At 38.0% G+C, this 22014-nt stretch overlaps 1 protein-coding gene across 1 annotated transcript; it reads left to right on the top strand.

Moving 5' to 3' along the window:
- The first annotated feature begins 457 nt into the window (after positions 1-457).
- LOC121419141 (blastula protease 10-like) lies at positions 458-18431 on the top strand. The gene is made up of 10 exons (XM_041613470.1): positions 458-686; positions 1509-1758; positions 3105-3231; positions 3769-3835; positions 4224-4415; positions 10070-10316; positions 12095-12198; positions 15037-15283; positions 16028-16259; positions 18293-18431. The coding sequence occupies exons 1-10, from the start codon at positions 585-587 to the stop codon at positions 18423-18425; spliced, it is 1701 nt and encodes a 566-aa protein (XP_041469404.1). The 5' UTR covers positions 458-584; the 3' UTR covers positions 18426-18431.
- The last annotated feature ends 3583 nt before the right edge of the window (positions 18432-22014 follow it).

Genomic DNA, 22014 nt, shown 5'->3' with positions numbered 1-22014 from the left:
ACGATCTCCTTAAAGTGGCGTACGACGATCGTATGATTTTCGTACTGATTCATGATCTTTGTTAGTTATATGCTTTTGTTTGACGCAAAAGTTCTATTTTTTTCAATATCGTAGTATCATATCCATTAAATATGCCGTGATGGCATCGTAAGATCAGCCCAGGATATAAATCCCCCTCCCCTTTCCATCTCTCTCTCTCTCCCTCTCTAATTATCTCTTCCCCCCCCCCTCTCTCTCTCTCTTTCTCTTCCTCATTATTTGGCTGTTGGTCAATCTTCGAGGCATTGGTCCTTCTCTTAATAGTTGATATTAAATTATTGATTGCGACAGTATATCTTTGCTGCACCTGCATATCTCTAACATGTACCATAAACAGAAAATAAGGGTACACAATTACGGTTTCGTAATATTGTTTTGACCTCAAATTAATATGGAGACTGATTTGTTTATTATAATAAACCAAGGCAAGTCAATAAAGATGCAACAGAAACGAGATCCCGATTGTATAAATACATGGTTGGTTTTGAGTAAAAATCCGTCGGTGGACATTTCTCATCCTGCTTGTTAATCGTTAAACAAGAAAGATGTTGAGGATATCGCAATTCTCTGTCTTGGTAGCCATTCTCATGGCCTCTTCCCTTGCCAAACCACTGGAAGAACAAGGGGGCTACACCAAAACAAAAGTGGTGAGTATAACTCAGAACAGTCTAGGTATTCTGACCATCTGCAGTAACTATTATCTTGCAAAGACCTTGTATCAATATTTGTTGCCCTTATAAAATAAAAACTGTCTGAAGCTATCTACATGTATGCTCCACAAGCATTTCCTTGATAAGGAGTAAATCCGTGAAGGAATGCCGTAAAATTATCATCATTTGATTTAAAACAGATAGCGGTCGGAATTGGGAGATGGGCATTATAGCATGTAGTGTTGTACGAAGTGAACCACAAAACCATTTCACCATTTACACTTTCCAATAGTTATCTTCATAATTTTAATTAATATAGATTTTTTTTCTTTAATGGTCAATCTTTATATTGTATGCCACGGACATATCAATTAAAATATCTTTAAGCAAAGCTTCTGCAAAGGCTTCATTGGAACAATGTGTATTTCTCGCTGCTGGTGTAAGCGATGGACCCAAAATGCTCAGTGCTAAATCCAAAAATTAAGCTAGACGGTCGCGTAGTAGTAAAGCAGAATGTAATTGCATACGCGTTCTATCTCCTGAATTTCACTGTTCCTTTTCATCCTCAACCCTCTGGTGGATCCAGGGGGTTACAGCCGGCCCTTGCCCCCCCCCCCCCCTCTTGAGAAGCAAAATTAAAATTTGTAATGTAAAATTGCTGTTAAAACCGAAGTGTGCCCCCCACCTCCTTTGAAAGTGAAGACATTTTTTTTTGCTTGTCAATTTTTTCCTATATAGAATGTGCCCCCATATGGAAAATCCTGCTCTACCCACCCCCAAAAACCTCTCTTATTGTTTATGTCCAATCTTTGTCACCAGCCTCATTTTGAGAAGGTGAAGTTCCATGACGAAATCATTGAGATTGAAGTCGAAGACGTCAATCCCTTCAATCGTTCTCAACCAGCAGACGAGGGGTATTCTCCCAGTGCCTACCAAACTGATATGATACTCAACAAGGAGCAAAAGGCAGAGTTAAGCGACGGCGGTAACTCCCGTACCAAGCGGAAAGCCACCACGTTCTCTGCGGCACTATGGCCAAACGGCAGAGTTCCATATGAAATTACAAGTGGTAAGATTTTGTTTAGGGGTATACCTTTCAAGCCATCAGGATTTATCATATCAATGAAAACCTAAAGCATAGGATAATCCAGTGTGGATTGGCTGAACATTAACGATATGATATGCGTATATGTATATGTATTATTAGAAAACTAAACTTGTAAAGTAATGGGGCTTTCACAATTTGCTAGTGCGATCGTTTACGATCATTAATTTTCGTCACAATATATTATCCCACAAAATCGCAACGGTTGTACGCATTCGCACCACAGATTGTGAATTGGGCTTTAGTTTTCAAGGTCTCTTTGTCAGAATAATTTAAAAAATACAGAAAAATAGCGCTTAGTAATTTCAATATATTCAAAAGTTTTCACAAATGAGCAACTGATTAAAAGGGGTTTACTGGTCATAACACTTTTGACAGATTAAAATATTACATTATAGAAGATACATAATATTAAAGCTTTATCAAAGCCTAATACAGGTTCTAAATACAATGGTAAGTCATCTGCATTTCTTCAAGATAAAGTATATGCTGGCCACCGAAGATTGATGCAGTATTTAGCTTAACAATTTGACTGTAATTAAAAACACGTGTATCGGTGGAGAAAAACTTCGACCGAAACTGATACCACACTTAAGTCAACATCAATATCATATACAAAAATCATGGTAAATTCGTTTCAAATCTCTATACCTTCTGACAGTATGCATTATAGCCCTTGGTTCAAACCAAACAATATAACACATTGGGGGTGCAATTCTGCACCATACGGGTGTTAATTTGCAGCTTGCAGAGAGGTGCAAAGTTTCACCTTTCCAAAAAAGGTACAAATTCACCTTATAATTGTTCCCAGTGTGACATCTGGTCCGCACCTTTAAAGGTGCAAAGTTGAACATAATTGTTCATGTGTACAATAGCGATGTTTTGCTTTACCATGCAAAACGCTTTCAAGAACACAGAAAGTTATTGTCAAATGACACTCGTGACAACTAGCAACCAAGAAGTATTTGTCGAAAATTTGTGCACATGAGCAGCCGTTTCGTCCTGAACTCTGGACAATGACATATTTGTGATTTTTCGTCAACTCCTAAACTTAGGACGAACTGCTTTTGCTGTTCACCAATTTTCGATGGAGACCTTTCAGCTCTTCATAGTCACTTTATTTGCATTCTCAATACATTTACTGTGTTCTGGAATTCGTTTTGTGTGGCGGTGCGAAAACTTGTTAATTACATCAACGAAACCGATTCCAAATCGAACGATGGTACGTCATTGGTAATAACGTAATAGTCGGTCTGGCGTCGTACGCAGGTGAAAACATTGCCGTTTCTTTCATGGGTTATGATTTGTAGGATTGGATCAAGCAACTGTCGATGCCATCAAGGCTGGTATGGCTCATTGGGAGGAACATACAGGAGTCTATTTCGAACCATTCTCCTATCCAACCGAGGATAGGCTCAAGTTCATCAAGGGTGACGGGTAAGCTCATTTCTTTCTTTATTTCTTTTTTGAAGGCTTTATAATTAGGATGACTGGTCTGTTTTTCTTATACTTATATTCTTTATATTTTGGATTTTGTTTAACAATAATCTATCAATTCAAAACTTGCCATTTTCTTGAAATATTAGATGATCGTACATGTGCATTAATTGTAACATCAGCCATGTTATTTCATACACGCTTCTTCATTCGGCATATCACGCAGCTCGAACAGTGACGTTACGAAAAAAAAATGAAAATACACGTGTTCTTTTACCTGTTAACTTTTCGAATTTGCATAGGCACGTCTCTTTTACATTCTGTTTTATTGAAAGCATCATAGAATGTCCAAGTGGGAGAAAGTTTTTCTTGGTATTCTGGCTTGTATTTATATCGGATCAAATAAGAATGTATTGAATTAGATTGATTCGTGAATTCAGTGTCGGAGAACCGAGCTATCTACATGGTCTATCTATATGAACGATATTTTTTTGTGATTCCTCTATTGATAATAATTTATTCTATTCCAATCTGTAGATGCTATTCATATGTTGGCAGACAAGGAGGTCCTCAAGATGTTTCTATTGGAGATGGATGTACCAAGGTATAATTAACTTAACATGTAAGAAATAAGTTGGTCGAGATGTCTGGGTAGAATATGTAACGGCATCAGAGCAAGCCTTGTATTAGGAAGTGTAGACACGGTAGACGGTTTCCAATTGCATTTACAATAAATCGTTGTCACTATTGTCTTGATAAGTTTTATTATCAATAATTAGCATAGTCCGAGTAATTGATTATTTTAATGATAGATTTGAGTAAAAATTACAGTAACACATCATGTAACATGTTCTCTGTGAGCTGGATTGAAAATACAGGTTCATCATGATTTAAGAACATCATTTTTGAATGCCCTTTATAATTTCGGCCCATGTAAAAGTCTTACAAAATCATGTGAAACTCGTTTTTCTCCTTTCACTATTTTTGTTTAGCTCGGGATCGTGGCTCATGAGATCGGTCATGCAGTTGGATTTAATCATGAACAGTCCCGCTCAGATCGAGATAATTACGTTGATATCGACACGACCAAAATTACAAGTGGCTTTGCCAATAACTTCGACAAAACTTCGACGTTCACCAACTTGCCTTATGATTTTAAGTCAGTAATGCACTACGGCGCAAGAGTAAGTTGACTCATTTCCTGATTCTGTGTCTTATGGTGGTGTCACACCTTGGCTTTTAAGACAGCGTATGCCCGACGTATCAAAATTTCTCTAAAACGTCGGCATACGCTGAACTTTGATTTTTTTTCAACTCTGGGCGTATACTTAGCGTATTCATAACGAGTTGGACGTATACATAACGTATAAGTAACTTATATCGAACGCTTCGTTAAAAGCCCGGTCCCAGTGACATTTAGGATGGATTGCGCATAAATTGCGGATAAAATTTGATTCCAGACGCTAAACATCCGCAATATTCGTAAAGTATGCTGTTTTAAGACGGTTATTTTCCGCACATGTCCGTAATCATCCGCAAAGGCACATTTTTCCGTTCCCAGGAGTTTTGGGCTGCCCAAAACTCCTGGGAGCGGAAATCATCCGGTTTATATGCGCAATGCATACGCAATGCATACTCAATGTATGCGCTGAATTTTCGCAGTTATCCTGTGATATCCGCAACGGACATGGGATTGCGGATAAGTAGCGGACTGGGATAGAATGCGAAACGAATGCATAGCGTGCCTAATACGACTTTATACCAAGCTATAATAATTTATAAAGAATGCTTACAGACTGGTCACGAATAGTGCGTTTGTATTTTGCGAGTACACAGCAAACATTCATCGTAAACCCAGATTATTATATAAATGTAACAGAAAATGAAATTTGACCGTCATTTTAAGAACAGTTGTGTAGAATATAGGATGTTGCCATGGATCATCACGGACATTTGATAGTTGCAGCCATCCAACAACATAACAATCTTCTCTTCCAAGTTCAACGTTTGATCCAAATACGGAAAAGAAAGCGAAGGAGAAATCAAAGAGCTGTCTGGGTGAGACCTTGGATTGGCAGAAGACTAGATCTAGGCATGTACGATAGATTGATGGTGGAGCTGCGTAACGAAGATCCACGTGCCTTCCAGAACTTTAGGAGAACGCCCCCATACATGTTTGACGAACTGGTGAACCGGCTCACTCCTCGACTGCTCAAGACACAGACCAACTTCAGAGCGAACTTAGAGCCTGGACTCAAAGTGGCCATAACCCTACGCCATCTTGCCTCTGGTTCAAAATACAGGGACATGCAGTACGGTTGGAGGGTCCCTCACAACACAATCAGCAAAGTTGTCAGAGAAGTATGTACAGCCATATCAGAAGAGTACCTTGATGAACAGATGACTTGCCCTACCAACGATGAAGAATGGCGTGAAATTGCCAATGACTGGTTGCAGAGGTGGAACTTTCCTCACACAATCGGCGCGATTGATGGCAAGCATGTGGCATGCAAAGCTCCCCCAAACTCAGGCTCGGAATATTACAACTACAAGGGCTTTTTCAGTATCATTTTAGTTGCCCTGGTCAGTTCTGGCTACAAGGTTCTTTGGGCTGACGTATCAGGAAACGGTTCCGCATCAGATGCTCAAATATACAACCAAAGTGAGCTGAAGCAAGGTCTCGAGAACGGCGACATTATGGGTTGGCCAAATCCAGATCCCTTACCCAATGACACCCAAGATGTCCCATACTTCATTGTGGGCGACGATGCTTTCTCTCTGAGAACATACCTAATGAAGCCATACAGTGCAAAGGCCCTGACCAGGGAAGAGCGTATCTATAACTACAGGCTGTCGATGACCAGGAGAGTCGTCGAGAACGCATTTGGTATCATGGCGAATAGATTCTAAGTCCTTCTCATCACCATACAGCACCATGCCGACACAGTCAGGCTGATACTGAAGACTTGCATTCTGCTCCACAACCTAATGCGCACCCGCTACCCAGTCCTACAGAACAGGCTTGTGGACCGGCAGCTGAAGAATGGACAAATAGTTCCTGGAGAATGGCGAAGGGGCCAAAACCTTGTTGACACAGTGGAGGTTCAAGCACGACGCTGAAGAGTGGAGTGCTCTTCTTTTATATGGTCTCGATTCAAATGTATCACATTCGCAATGCGACCGTTGTTTCCGCACCACGTGCGCATTGCATTCTCTATGCATACGTAATACTTCCGCAATAATCGTTTAGCATCCTATTTTTGTCCGCAATACATGTGTTATACTTCCGCATTACTTTCGTTACATTTTCGCAATGTCTGCAATACATTCCACAATTTTACAAGCAATATCCCTCGTAAAATAGCATTCGCAAGGTAATTCGTTTTTATTCGTGATATTTCCGCTTTTAATCGTAATTTGTTCGCTGTACATCTTTTATGTATCCGCAATTTTAAAGTGGATTTTTATTTTTTTTGCCAAATTTAATGCGGATGACAACGAATGACCGAAATTTGTATTCGCAATTCATGCGTAATTCAACTTCCCCCCAGTGGAACCGGGACTTATAAGTGATGTATTCCAACGAATGCTTAGCGTATTGCTGGCGTACACAACTTATGCCCTACGATAGCCTAACTTACGCATAGCGCGCGGCAGCGTATCGCTGACGAACACGTGTCGTAGCCTATAAAAAGGCTGCCGCTCGACTATTCAAATCATAACCGCACGATACATCACCGTATCAACACCACCGCCATGCCGAAGAAAACTCCTGTGAACCCCACCTTTATATACCAATTCCTATAAACGTTGTCAATACGCCATTATACGGTAGTTGTAAGTTATAAACACGTTCAGTAAGTTTTGTGGTCGTCAGGAGCACGTCTTCATACGTCCATATACGTTGGAGTTAAGTTACACATACGTTCAAAGCACGTTACTCATAGGTTAGAAGTAAGTTTTAGGGTACGCTGGACATTATCTCGACGTACATCGACTTATGAGTAACTTACGAGTAACGTGTGTCAACGTGTATCAACGATCGCGTAACCTGCCTACAACTTATGGCCCGCGTATACGGGACGTATGAGCCATACGCTGGCATACGTCGAAAAATTTTGTGCTTGCACAAAATTTTTCGACGACCTCGCCGTATGACGACGTATACCAGCGTGTTTTAGCGTACTCTTAACGTATGCAAAACTTACCCGTAACGTATTCGACGTACGCCAGCGTATTCGCTAAATTCCTCATACGTCGGGCACACGCTGTCTAAAACGCCAAGGTGTGACAGCGCCATTAGGAATGGTTATATTGCTACTTCGTGCGAACAGGCAACAGCGCGGCCAGGGTACATACAGTGTAAGTCAGAGGTTTTATCGCGTCGTCGTCGCCGTCGATGTCCTTTCAGAAAAGTATGGGAACTTTAAAAATTCCAACCAGATGTTGAGATAATTATTTGGGGAAGTCGAGACCTTATTATCCAATGATGAGATGTTGAGATATTGGATCTCATAATACGGACATCTTTTCGAACATTCGATGAGGAATTCAGATGAGATCCCGGATCTCGTCAAGTCTACATCCTTTAGAAGATATCAGATGAGATTTCAGATCTTATCTTGACATTCTTTATGAGATGATCAAATGTAAAGATCCTTAACCATTCTTATAACTTCATGTAAGCCAAATATTCCTACATACTAATGACCTTTGTGCGCTTGCGGCGCTACAAGTGGACAAGCCTCTTAATATATCTAATCATTTCTTCTAAAGAGTGTCACCATAAGATTCTAGACGTGACCAGTATATTGTTATATGACGAGATCCGAGATATTGTCATCTCATCGTCTCTTCTAAAGGATACACACGAGATCCAGGATCTCATGCCTGGGAAGAGTTTGGGCTAATATAATGTCGACTTCCGAAATCATATATTTTAATAAATATATGGCTGGAACTTTTATGCTCATAGAAAATGTTTTTTTAGCACCTATAGCCAGCATTTTAAGACGCTCCGACCCAAAATTGAAATTGACTACATTGAATCAATCGAAAGCTTATAAATTTCAAAACACAGCAAGTAAGCATGGCACGGTATATGCACATTCACCGATTCCCAGCTGAGTATTTCGCCTTAGAGTAGCTCCAAATGGGCTACGAGAATAACGCTTAACATCACGTAGAGATATGAATATGATTATTTTCCGAAATACTTAAATTGACACAATCTACAGATTTTTAGTAGTTTTCGTCATATTTTATTCCCAACTTTATTGGCGAAGCTTTCCAACTCTGTCTGCATTCAGATTATGAGTTTAAACTTTTCCTGTCATAGCAATTTGGGTCCAATGGTCCAATAAGAGATATACAAAAAAAAATACACACAAAACTAATGAAGAGCTGCAGGCCTCCGTCCATTTGACCTCTGAATACTTTTTTCAGTGTCATTTTTCCTCTGCAAATTGAAAAAAAATTCTCGAAGCGTTGAATATTGATAAAAATTACGATGTTGTAATTTGTGGCTTCTACTAGTTTTCATTTGTCAAATTCACTTTTAACTCTGGTCTGGGTCTTAAATCGCCATTTAAGGTAGCCTTTCTCGCCGTCGCGCGATTGACGGTTGCCGTAGGAGCAATTAAGCGTTTGTTTATTAGGAAAATTAGTTCTGAATCATCAAGTGCTGTCTTACGCCTCTTCTGATGATTATTACATAATGATATGTTGAAAACGAGGACACTTTGTTAAGGACTGAAATTGGTCGATTTCACTATTTCTGCTTCTTCTGTTGGGTAGGGCTGTAGTCCTACATTATTTAGATCGCAATGGAAGTACACACGGCGTCCAGTTACTTCACTCTTACCTCAGATGGCATTGCGATAGCATTTTCGTTTGGTTTCAACAATAGCAGGCACGCTGACGCTGATGCGAGCAGAAAGGTATAATATCATATCATCTTGCATTGGCGAACATACTTTTTCTTCGAAGCAATATGTTCGGTAACTCGAACTAAAGGTTGGGAAATCACATGCTATGATTTTTCATTCTTGATTAATGCCAGATAATTAATTGAAATTCATTATTAACTCAATCTTTCATTTTCTTCTCGTTTCAAAACGAATTCAGTTAATCTACATACTTTCACTGCTGGGTTACAATAATCTAGAGCTGGCACTAGACACTCCATAAAAGTGTAGTCAGACCGGAACTTAACCATTGCCATGAGAACACCACCATGTTTAAGACCAGATGATAATATGTGCACGATATAGTATCCTTCACTACCCTTTACTGAAATCAATTTTTATATTCGACTGATGTATTTTCTATGGATTTTAGGTTCCGGTAATTCTCCCTTTTCAGATGATAGTCCAATTTCGAAATTCCTAATTTATAAGGGGTCATTTTGTACCCTTGTCATAATGCTGTGTGATTGTTTTCTCTTGATTTCCACTTTTGCCAATAGATAAAGACAATATATTTTTATTTATTTAAAAGTCGTACTGCAGACTGAAAATGATTTTATCTAAGTAAATGGAGTTAAATTCAATAAGCACAACAACGAAAATTTCATCAAAATTTGAGGACAATGAACAAAATTATTGAGTATTAAAATTTAGCGAAATTTTGTGAGAACAATTATGCACACTGCCATTAATAAAGGTAGGCTGATGATTTAATGCCACCGCTTTCCCTTTTTTTCTGATGTTATTACATGAAATCATAATCATTTGATATTATTGTTTTTGTACATGTGTGTCTAATATATCTTTACTTATCTCCCCCTCCCCTTCTCTCTCTCTCTCTCTTTCTTATATGGAAATGATTCATCGAAAAGGATTTCGGAATAGACCGTCAAGTAGTGTTGAAGCCGATAGGGGATCCTTTTGCAGTTCATGATATGGGCCAACGTGAAGGTCTTAGCTTCTTTGACATAAAACTGGCCAACCAGATGTACCCCGGTGACAGTCTTTGCTCTGGAACTGACCCATGTGGTGCCAACGGATACAGAGACAAGACTTGCAAATGCCAATGTTTATACACTTTCCAGGGAGAATTCTGCGATATACCAGACGAAACAAATGGTAATAAATAGAAATATGTATCGGTATTATCATTCTAATATAATGCTTACACACGCACGCATAACCCCCATACACACCCACCCTTACCCCCCACAAACACATACACACGTGATTTGGGGTTCATTTATCTACCTAAATGGAACTTTACAAAATTATTGTTCTTACAAAGCTGGAACGCGATACATGAAGCAAAAAATAAGGATATCATTGTGATTATCTCTAATGAACGAGATCACCTGGTCAAAATGAAAGAAAGAAAAAAAGCCATACATACAATCTTAAAAATATTGGGTCCGACCGAATAAATAGGTCAGAATCCACCAGAATTCTGGTAGATTATTACTATTTTTTGACGGTCGGTCGGACATAACAGATTGGTATATTGGCTCAATCATTGAGTATTTTGACTGATCCTGTTTACGAAAAAGGTTGATTTTAAACCCACTTGCGTGAAATGCAAACTTTTGATCCCATGTGTTATCTAAGATGTTAATCTGGCCAAGGAGTTAAAATTTGCAATTCTCGGGTTAAAGTGCATCAGAACGCGTAATTTAACTCGCGGCCGAACTTTACCACACATTAAAATTTCTAGAACATGAGTTCAATTCAATTTAATTCAAAATTTATTCCAATCAATCATAAAAATACATTTATACATTTTGATAAAAACATGGGATTTGAAGCCCCTGGAAGTTTAAAAAACTAGTGGTTGGGGCACCACACACAAGTACGAACTTAAATACAAAGCAATATGAAACATACATGAGTAAACAACAAATAACATTGAAATACAATGCAAAAAATGGGCTAATGCAGGGGAAATAACAAACAACAAGAAATGATAATCGTAAATAATAGTGACATGCAGTGTGCTATTGGCAGGTTTTAAAACTGAGAGAAAAATTCATCTTTCAGAAGTTTTTTTTACATTTATTTAGAGCTTTACCTTGATATCATTGTTCAAATCATTCCATAGCGACATTCCTCTACAACGTAGAGAATTTTATGGTAATTTCTGTTTATGGAAGATATTGGTCAAGATCCGCTGAATGACGTGTAAATAGAGGCATTTGTGTTGAAAAGAATAATAAAAAAAATTTGGCAAGAGATTTGAATTGGTAATTGTACATAAACATACACACTTAAAATGTTGGGCAACATACTGTCCAGTATCCAATGTGGTGGGTAATGTGTATTGGTAAATATATATATTTATATGTATACACATATGTTTTGGGCAATGTTTATCCAATTGAGCAAATTTATTACCCAATTTGGGCAGATTTTAACCAATGGTTGCGTGGACAGTATGTTGCCCATCAGGTTTGTTAAAAGTTGAGGCATTTTTTGCCCAACTGTTTTAAGAGTGTACAAGTACCAAATCACAGATTTTCAATATTTTACAATCGAGAAATAACTCGAAATATCACATGTATGATATCAATATATCAAACTTACAGATGTAATATGTTTGAGCAATAGTGTCTATATAGGAATGGTCGTCATTGAAATTCTAAAGGATGGGGTCATGTTCACGATAGTTTAAGGAGGTGATATTATAGAATTATATAGATTCAGTTGAGCATTTTGCGTGTGTTACTGACCCCGTGCAGAACAGCACTGTTAACACACACAGCTCTGTAATGGGCCATCTACCCATGTCAATTGTAATTTAATAAGCATTTGATTATACTGTTTTTTTTTTATTTCGGAATAAAAAACAAACAAGTTTAAGCCCCAGTGGCCGATAACGCTTACTTCCCATCAAACCGTTGCAGTTGATCGCGAGATGCTAACAGCTCAAACTGGCACATTCTGTTCCCCTGGCTATGATGGAACCACTCCATACAGTAACGGCAAGTCTTTCTCTACGTATTTAAAGGTTGGTTGAAAACTATTTGAAATTATATAAATTATTCAGATAATACACTTTTTTTTTTATTTGAACAAATATTGTTTAAAATTCTAAACGAATTATAGCAATGTAAATTGTATAATGATATCTAAAACTATACCCCCCCCCTCTTTCTTTTATCTTGCCTGGCTGTACATACTTGTCAATATTGGTTGAATTATTTTTATTGAATTTTAATGTAATTGTATATACCAGAATGAGCCATGCTTTCTCAGTGGTTTTCTGTGAGGGCTCGCATGCCTTCTGGGCAATAGTACTGAATTTTACTTTTGCGAGTCCCGGCCCATTGAAAACCATTGTTATACTTTTTTATCCTTTCCTTTCGTTTTTAATTACTAATACTAAATTGTTCAAATTCAATTCTATTTTTGTCTTTACACAGTACAATTTGTATACTTTCGTTGCCAAATATATAATGATTATAATAATAATCATAACAATAATAATAATAATAATGTATCGTCAATGTATGATTGTTCCCATAAACATGATAAAATGGACATAACCTTTGGGCTAATGTGTCTTTTCCCTTGTCAGTTTGTTCAAGAGATGGTTAATATGACGGGAGAGGTGTCTAAATTCAACAAGACTCTTTAGACTTTGTTAATTTCTCGTCATTGTGATATACACACAATGAACCGAATGCGCTCAAGAAAGTGACATTCATTGTTGAAGGTGTAGCATGCCATTAAGTCGTGTATTTTCACTTTTTTTGCCAATCAAATATGTGTAAATTACAGTATATATTGACTTCACCAGGGGCGGATCCAGCTTTCGCCAATAGGGGGGGGGGGCCGAAAAATATTTTGATCAACAATTTTCTCGATTGGCCGCTACAATCTGGCTTTTTTTTGTTAGTTTTTCAGGGGGTAGTCCTAACTAAAGACTGAAGTTTTAAGTATATGTTAGTTTTTATTGCTATAAACAGTATAATGTATCTTATGTGGTCTTGATATATAATGCGAGCGCGAAGCGCGAGCTAAAAATCTTTGATATTTCATGTCCTTAGAACTGAAGATTCAGAGCAGTATTTATAATCATGAACAAAGATAAGTATCCAACTAAACAATGCGAGCGCGAAGCGCGAGCCGAAATGTTATCATATAGCAACGTGAAAAGTGACTCAATTAGGACTGTTTTTACAAGTATCACCAATTAAATAATGAGAGTGCGAAGCGCGAGTTCAAAATTTGTGATATTCCGACCTGAAAAAAATGAACAGTCTAAGCGTGTTTTTAATTAAATAAACAAGCTGTGTGTCTCAAACTATTACATGCGAGCGCGAAGCATGAGCTTAATTTTTTGATATACTGACATGATAAAGGAGCATTTTGACAAATTTTGGTAAGAATTTCCAAAGAGCATAGGTTTCTCACAAATCAAACAATGCGAGCGCGCAGCGCGAGCTGAACATTTTGATACACATTAACAATTTGTGTAAATCAAACAAAATAATGAAAGCTTGATGTGCGAGCTAAAAAACGGTGAGCAAATTGATATCAGAACTGGATATATTGTATATATATTGGTTATATATTAGTGTCATTTAACCCTCTTGAATGGGATTCATTACACATGCAATGCGAGCGCGAAGCGCGAGCGAAAATTTTTATATAAAGTCTATTTTCCAATTCTTCCCCTCACCTTTTTTGTTTCCTTTTGGCTTCGGGCCGGTCGTTACGAGGCTGTAAATTACATAATGGGAAAAAAAATTCTTTTCTTTCTGTTTTTCGTAGTTTCTATCAAGGTAAAGAGTATACACTTTTTCTGCAGGTTGTCAAAAAATAGGGGGGCCGGCTCGGCCCCCTCCTGGATCCGCGCCTGTTCACTGTAGTCTTAATCAGACCGTGGATCTTGGAGTATATTTAGTTTATGGATGGATTGAAATTCCAAAGATATTAATCTTATCACATCCCAGACGTAGGTTGTTTTGATCGGAGAATTAGGGTAGGAGGAAACCCACTCCGACCTTCCTCCTACCAAGATACTCCTGGAAAGCAATGGGAGCATCTTGGTCGGAGTAATAAAATATGAGCCGGCACCTTTGGATGATTTGTACAGATAAAGGGGGTTATACAAATGTTGTTCATCAGCATCATGTCTGATTTATATTAATATATTTAGTCTTCTGATATGAGGCCTATGTTGTGTTTATACTGTGTTTACTTGTGAAATATGTAAAGTCAAAATTCAAATTCAAAAGTTTTAGAGCAACCTTTACGATGCTGAAAAAATACTTATGGCATAGAGGTATTCACCACACCGTGTAATACCCCATTCTCTTCGTTATTATTATTATTGATATTATTATTAGAGTTAGTAGTAATAGTAGCAGTAGTAGCAGTATCATTATTATCATTGGAAGAGCCGTGGTGTAGTGGTTCTGACTCTCGCCTTGTAAACAGGGGGTCGTATGTTCGAATCCCACCGCGTTCTAGCGTCCTTTGGCAAGACGCTAATTCACACTTTGCCACTCTCGACCTAGGTGCTAAATGGGAACCCGATAGGATGCGAAAGAGTATGTTTGAATTTGCCAGCGCCAAAATGATGCTGTGACGAATGCAAGGAATGCTCCCCAGTGAATGGAAATTGTACACTTTTCGTGCGGGATTGAAATGAATCCAATGACCGGGGTAATACTATGCTGTAAAGCGCTTTGAGCCGTCCTGGGAAAAGCCCTATATAAAAATTTGCCATTATTATTATTATTATTTTTATTATTGTTATTATTATTATTATTAACATTATTATTATTGTTACTATTGATATCAAAATAATGTTTTTGTTCACCTTTTTTCTTTCCAGGCAGAACCAGGCGAACTGATCCGCGTTCATTTCGATTTCTTTAACCTCGAAAGTTATGACACAACGAATAACCGTTGTTGGGATGGGCTTACAATAATTGTAGACGATATGTTTGATTTTGGGACCACTTACTGCGGGAATAATATACCTCCAGATGTAGAAGGTCGGGAAATAATGGTGAACTTCCATTCTGACGACACAGTGAATGCGAAAGGATTTCATGCTACATACTCAAAGGTGACAACAGGTAGGCCTGATTATTGTACAAACATCGTCTTCGCCACGAAGAGAGAACATTGTATGATATAGGTTTCTGCTTCTTACAGTCGGCGACTGGTCAAGGTACCTTACACACAACTGACAACTCCACTTTCGCCAAAACGTTGAGCAGAAGAAAACGCAAATTCGAAGTTTTATTTAGTAGTATTCAGTGGTGTGGGGGTCGAATTGTGTTTTGTTTTGTTTTCTTTTGTTTTCACTATTCATATGGCATAGTAGATAAATTATGGGGGCTTAAACAAATCAAAGTCATAATGTCCAACCATGCATGGATATATATATATAGCAATTGCTATTATTGATGGGTCGCAACCGATGATCATAATAACTTGTGAATTGGTGATTATTTATTTCATTGATCGCTTGTGATTTCCTCTTTTGAAGGAAATGTATGAAAGAATTTACAAAAACTTATGAAAATGTAGATGTCAGTGTCTAGAAAGAAAAGCCAGAAAAGAAATATATAAATATATTATACATTTGAACAATACTGTGATGACTTTGATGAGGCAAAAAAATCTCATTTCGAATTTAGAAACCAAACTTAAGTGGATATCTTGCTTTGATTTGTTTGTGCTTGAGTTCCCTTAATGTTTTATCAGTTTGCCTTCACACCCAAATGCATATCGCAAAGCATCAATTAAAAGAATAATGGCTATAATGGTTAGGATTAATATTTTCAATTCAGTATAATTCTTTTATTGCGTCCAAGGAGGGAGCAGCTGTCCAACAACGCCGATCGGTTGTAAAGACACCGTTACGATTAGCCCCGGATGCGAGGTAACCATTCAGTCTCCGAATTATCCAAGTCAATACTCCAACGGCGGCGACTGCAGCTACTCCGTTAGTTCTCCACAAAATTCACTTCAGCTCACCTTTACTAAATTTCACACAGAGGCAAACTACGACTTTGTTAAAGTCGTCATTCAACAAACGGAAACCCCGTAAGTTACTTATTAAATCATTCTATATAATATAACAAAAGAGAGCAAATTTTTATACCTCGTTCTCATCGGTTCAGGAAATTGGTTTGGAAGATCGCTTTGCTCGCGTTCCAACTTGATCATCTGAAAGTGGTTGTTGCTATGGGAACGAACACTTAGTGGGGTTGGGTTAACGCAACGTAGACATTCTTGAAGTAGCGCGCTCGAAATGTGTGATGATCACTTACCAAAGAAATTCATTCCGCTAAAACTCGGGGGGAGGGGCACCTGACGAGCGGATACCATGCTTGACCCCCAAACCCGGGGGGGGGCAACTTACATTGACGAGTGGATACCATGCGTGACCAAAAAAAACGTAAAAAGGATGTCTTTTTCACGATAGGGCACGTTACGTACGTAACGTGATAAGGGTGTCAAAAACACAAAAATAATGAAAAAGGGTATCTATTTCGGTAGGAAAATTACGTGTTTAGGGTCGAATTTGCGGGATGATAAAACAAAATTAAAATGTTTTATAAAGGATGTCCTTTTTGCCCCCAACACTTCGTGTTTAGAGTCCGATTTGCGCGAGGTGTAGAAGGTGGGGTCGTACTAAACCAAATAAGGTAAAGCCGACGACCGAAGGACCCGTAACAATAAAACATTCCTGTACTTGTTTAGGGGTTCATTTCAGGGAATATTTGCCAAGAGTATCGTTTTGTTTCCAATACTTGTTAAGGGTAGGGTTTCACACGCCAATACTTGTTAAGGGGTGCATTTTCAGAATATGGAAATTACGTGTTTAGGGTGCTTTTCGAGACCCCATGGTCGCGCATGGTATCCACTCGTGAATGGAAGTGGCCCCCCGGGGCCTCCAAAACACGTGAAAGGATTTCTTTTTCAAGATAGGCACGTTATATACATAACGTAATAAGGGTGTCAAAAACACCTAAAATAATGAAAAAGGGCAAATACTTCGCTAGGAAATATACCTGTTTACGGTCCCATTTGCAAGGGCATAAAAAGACTAAAATACTCTATAAAGGATGTACTTTTTGCCCCCAACAATACGTGTTTAGGGTCCCATTTGAGCGAGGTGTGTGTGGGGTGGTACTGAACCCAATGAAAGTAAAGGTAAAGCCGACGTCCGTGCACGTCCGTGACATAACAAGATATCGTTGTACTTGTTAAGGGGGACAATTCAGGGAATACTTGTCGAGATACCATTTTGTTTCCAATACTTGTTAAGGGTAGGGTTTCACAGATCAATACTTGTTAAGGGTTGCATTTTCAGAACACGGAAAATACTAGGGTGCTTTTCGAAACCCCATGGTCACGCATGGTTTCCACTCGTCAATGGAAGTGCCCCCCCCCCCCCGGGCGCTATAAACCAGTTTAACGAGGTAAAGCGATCTTCAAAACTACATCAGGTGGTTTTCTGAACCGATTTGGAAGATCGCTTCCAAGACCGCTTTGACCGTTCTCATTATACACCTTAAACTATTTTCCAGTAAACTAGTTTTAGGACGGTATTAAAATGTGTCTAAATCCCAGGGCCCCGTCTTACCAGAGTTGCGACTTATTCGATCAACCTTAACTACATGAAAATCCATCATTGTCACAACTTTTCCAATCAGAAATTTGCAAGACATCCTTCGTAAACAAGTAGGAAGCATAACATTGTCAAGACAACGATGAATGTATATGGGTATCTAGGAAATATTTTGATCAAATATGCAGTTTAAATATGGGCGTTGTTGGCTTCCAATAGTTGTAGTTGATTGGATCGATCACAACACTTTGTAATACGGGGCCCATAAATGTATACCTTTATGTGCCAAGCTATCCCACTTTCGTTTTGCGGTAAACATTGTAAACGTACATTAATCTGAGCTAATTTATTTGCCAAATAGATAATACTTGGTGTTAATCAATTTTATCAAGTCTGTTGTTGCTTAGCATTTCAACAGTATTCATGTTTCACCAAATTGTCATCAAGAAATTCATAAAGGAATTGTGTTATTATTTCACCCCCCCCCCCTTTTTTTGTCCAGTCTGTCCGGACTTCATACCGACATGACCAAGCTGAGTTATCAGGCGATGGATAATATTAAGCTGACCTTCACATCAGATTACTCTGTTGTTAAGGACGGCTTTGTAGCCAAGATTAAAGCTGTGAAGATTTAATTGACAACAAGCATGACAAGTGAAAAACGGAGGTACCTTCATGACTGAAAGGACGGCACTCCATATGTCTCCTATTTTCTGTGGTTGGGTTCTTTTCTTTTCTTCCTAAACATGATAAGTTTATTGATGATGATGTTGGTGACGAGGATCATGATAATAAATAAGAAGAGTGATGATTAATAACAATAATAATAATAAGTATAAAAATAACAATAACAATCTGGATTGATTGAGTTTAATACTTTTGGAGGTACTGAGACCAAGGGGTCTTTGTCTCGGGTTCGACTCCCGGCATGGCACTCATGTCCTGAGGCAACGCCTCTTTATCTAAGTTGATCGCACATTAAATAAATGAAGATTCTAAATGCATTTTGAAAGAAACGTGTGCACGTGTTGAAGAAAGTCCGAAAGTTTGAGCTACGACTTTCTAAACAATTCCTTTAACCTATAGTAGTTCAAACCAGCAATATATATATTTTTTTCAGACATCAGCTCCTTAATTTCGCTAGTAAACGAAGAAAAATATGTTGCACATCGCATGTATTGACCCGGCGGGGTATTGACTCAGATTCAGAGACAATGTTTTGAATAAAAAGGAAAAAATAGCATAGGTCTATCATTCATATAGCAATACCAAACGTGATTTGCTCCTAGAAATAGGTTATCCAAATCTAATTATACTGATATAATGTTTGTTATAATGGGTTTCTTTTCTTGTGGAATAGAATAACGAATATCATGCACAGATGTTGTCTACTCTAGATATTCTGTTATGTGTTTATTGAGAGATTTGGTGGTGAACAACGTTAAGTAAAGAGCTGTTGTTTTGTGTCTGCTTGTCTGGTATCTCTTAGGTTATTGCAGTTGTTTATTGATTGAGTTGTTGATAGGAAGATTGTTGATGTATAGCTTAGTGATTCGGTGAATGTTCGGTTGGTCGGTTAATTGCATTATTATTTTTTGTTTATTGATTGATTGGTTTTTTGATTGATTGATTGATTGATTGATCAATCATTGATTGATCAATCATTGACTGAGTGAGTGATTGGTTGGTTGGGTGGGTGAGTGAGTGGGTGTGTGAGTGAGTGTGTGCGCGAGTGAGTGTGTGAGTGAGTGAGTGTGTGTGTGATATATGAGTGAGTGAATAGTTGGTTGGTTGGCTGAGTGAGTGAGTGAGTGGGTGGGTGAGTGAGTGTGTGCGTGTGAGTAGTTTCTTGGTATATTTAGTTTGTCAGTGTATTTATATCTATTTGTATTACAGTTCGGAGGATACTATGGATTTCGCCTCGTCGCGCCGCGTCCGCCGTTATGCTGCAGTCGGAGGTCACATGATATGGTCAAAGGTCATTTTCAGGTCAACGTTGAAGTTTACATGCAAGAGTCTCTTATGACACCTTACTCCGCAACCGTAAGTCACATTTCAACCAAACTTGGATAGTGGATGGACTTGGGGGACCTGTATGTTATGCTGCAGTCGGAGGTCACATGCTTAGGTCAAAGGTCATTACACTTAACTCCGCAACCGTAAGTCCCTTTTCAACAAAACTTGGATGGTCTACCCAGCAAACATAAAACGTTTTCAGAACGTTTTAAAAACGTTTTATTCAGGTCCCGTAGGTCCTCGTCTGAAATAAACATTTAGAAAACGTTCATATAACGTCCAAGTTGGACTTTCAATTTGTGAAAAAACAATGGTTCCAAAAAGAACGTTTTTAAACGTTCTTTGGACGTTACAAAATGGAATGTTCACAAAACGTTTTATTTGGAACCTTATAACGAGACATATTTTATTGAACGTTTTATGAACGTTCTTAAAACGTCCAAATAGGACTTTATGCAAATGAGTGGTAATTTGCATATAATACGTTAGACATATTGAAATAAACGCTTTTAATGAGTTCTTTTCTCTTTAGCAGTAATTAATTCATGCTTTTCGTGTTTCGTTTTATTGTAATATTGTTCTGAAACACACTCAAAGATTAAAAAACACTAATTCAGTCTTGGAATGTACTAACATAACAAAAAAAATAATAACTAACCATTACAGACGATACTTTCAATAAACTATAAATTTACTGAAGCAATATTTAGAGTTAAATCCAAATGAATCCCACTCAAGTCTGCCCTTTAAGCATGATTTGATTGGAGACATTTCACTCTTAAGTGCCATTCCACAATCTAGCCAAGAGCTTGAGGTGCAAATAATAACATATTTTTATTCATTACATTGTTTACATAAGTTTTTAATAGGTTCTCCAAACGTTCCTATAGAACGTTTTCTGGACGTCCGCAAAACGTTTTTTGGAACGTTTTAAAGGTTTTCTGGACGTCCGCAGAACGTCCATGGAACGTTCCAAAGGTTTTTTAAAGGTTTTCTGGACGTCCGTAGAACGTCCACAGAACGTTGTTGTTGTTGTTGTTGTTATTTTGAATAGGCAAACTAGTCAGTTTTGACTATTGTTGCCTTATAAATATGCTTTTCTTTTTTTCCAAAATATGATAATTTCTTTGTTCAAATTATGTCAGTTTGAAAAGTAAAAGAAAGAAAGGTAAGAAAAGTTCCCAGGAAATTGTGCAAGACCACCTCTCCTGCCCTGTATTAGTACGTTATCCTGACAAGCCCGCTCGAGGTGCATTTCGAGGGCGTCTCAGGAGTACAAAAAAATTGTATTCCCTATGTCTCTCAAACGTGAGCAGGGGGCGCTCTATCCAATACCTCGTGGAACTTGATTTAAATTCCGCAGGTGCAAATCTATGTCAAATCGATCGGAACCATATCAACATTATTATTTTTTTTTAAACGAAAACATTTATAGTAGAGTAAATACTGACATTTAAGGGCCATGTGATAAAGTGAAAGTGACAATAAAGGTGCACACATAGATTAATTCGGTGAAAACATCATAAAGAATTACCCCCGAAAATTATGAATAATTATAAAAACTTTGCTCAGCAAGGTATTCTGGTCACGAAGGTAATAATTTGCTAAAGTCTAGAACTCTTTACTCTTGACTACACCCTGTTAAGATGGTTGCCATCCGGGCAGCCAATTTGAAATCTATGAGTCCTTTTAAAATATCTGATTAGAGCACTTTGTGTCTTAAGTGTGAGATTCTCCACTTTACGTTCCGCATCAGGGATATTGTTAACATTTAATTCAGCAAGTAAGAGGGCTCGTTGAATAATAAATTTAGGGCAAACATATAAGAAATGGTATATCGTTTCTCTTTCATTACAAAATTCACACAATCCAGTCGTGTGTCTTCCCTTCTTAAAAAGGAAGTCATTTAAACCCAAACCTCCCAAACGTAATCTGTGGATCATTTTTTTCACCTCTTTTATCTGTGCAGAGATAATCAAAGGGAGTTTTTTCGGAGACAGCTTTCTGGTATTTTTTTAATTCTGAAATTGACTTGTCCCATCTCTTCTGCCATTCCTTTCTTGCAAGAACTCTTACAATCTTTTTTGTTTCTTGGATATTCAAACCATTATTAATCTCTATTTCTTGTTTTAGGGCTGCCTTTGCATAGAAGTCAGCCGTTTCGTTTCCACTAACTCCACAGTGAGATGGAATCCACTCAATGCAAAT

This window comes from Lytechinus variegatus, chromosome 7 (genome assembly GCF_018143015.1).
Source record: "Lytechinus variegatus isolate NC3 chromosome 7, Lvar_3.0, whole genome shotgun sequence".
NCBI classification, from domain to species: domain Eukaryota; kingdom Metazoa; phylum Echinodermata; class Echinoidea; order Temnopleuroida; family Toxopneustidae; genus Lytechinus; species Lytechinus variegatus.
The sequence above is the reverse complement of the archived record's forward strand: the minus strand, read 5'-3'. Positions and strand labels throughout refer to the sequence as shown.

Excerpts from the sequence above, each read along its gene's own strand:
- LOC121419141 (XM_041613470.1), top strand. The coding sequence starts at position 585 with ATGTTGAGGATATCGCAATTCTCTGTCTTGGTAGCCATTCTCATGGCC. Across the intron at positions 687-1,508 it reads GCTACACCAAAACAAAAGTG|CCTCATTTTGAGAAGGTGAA; the intron begins GTGAGTATAACT and ends CTTTGTCACCAG. Across the intron at positions 1,759-3,104 it reads TCCATATGAAATTACAAGTG|GATTGGATCAAGCAACTGTC; the intron begins GTAAGATTTTGT and ends TATGATTTGTAG.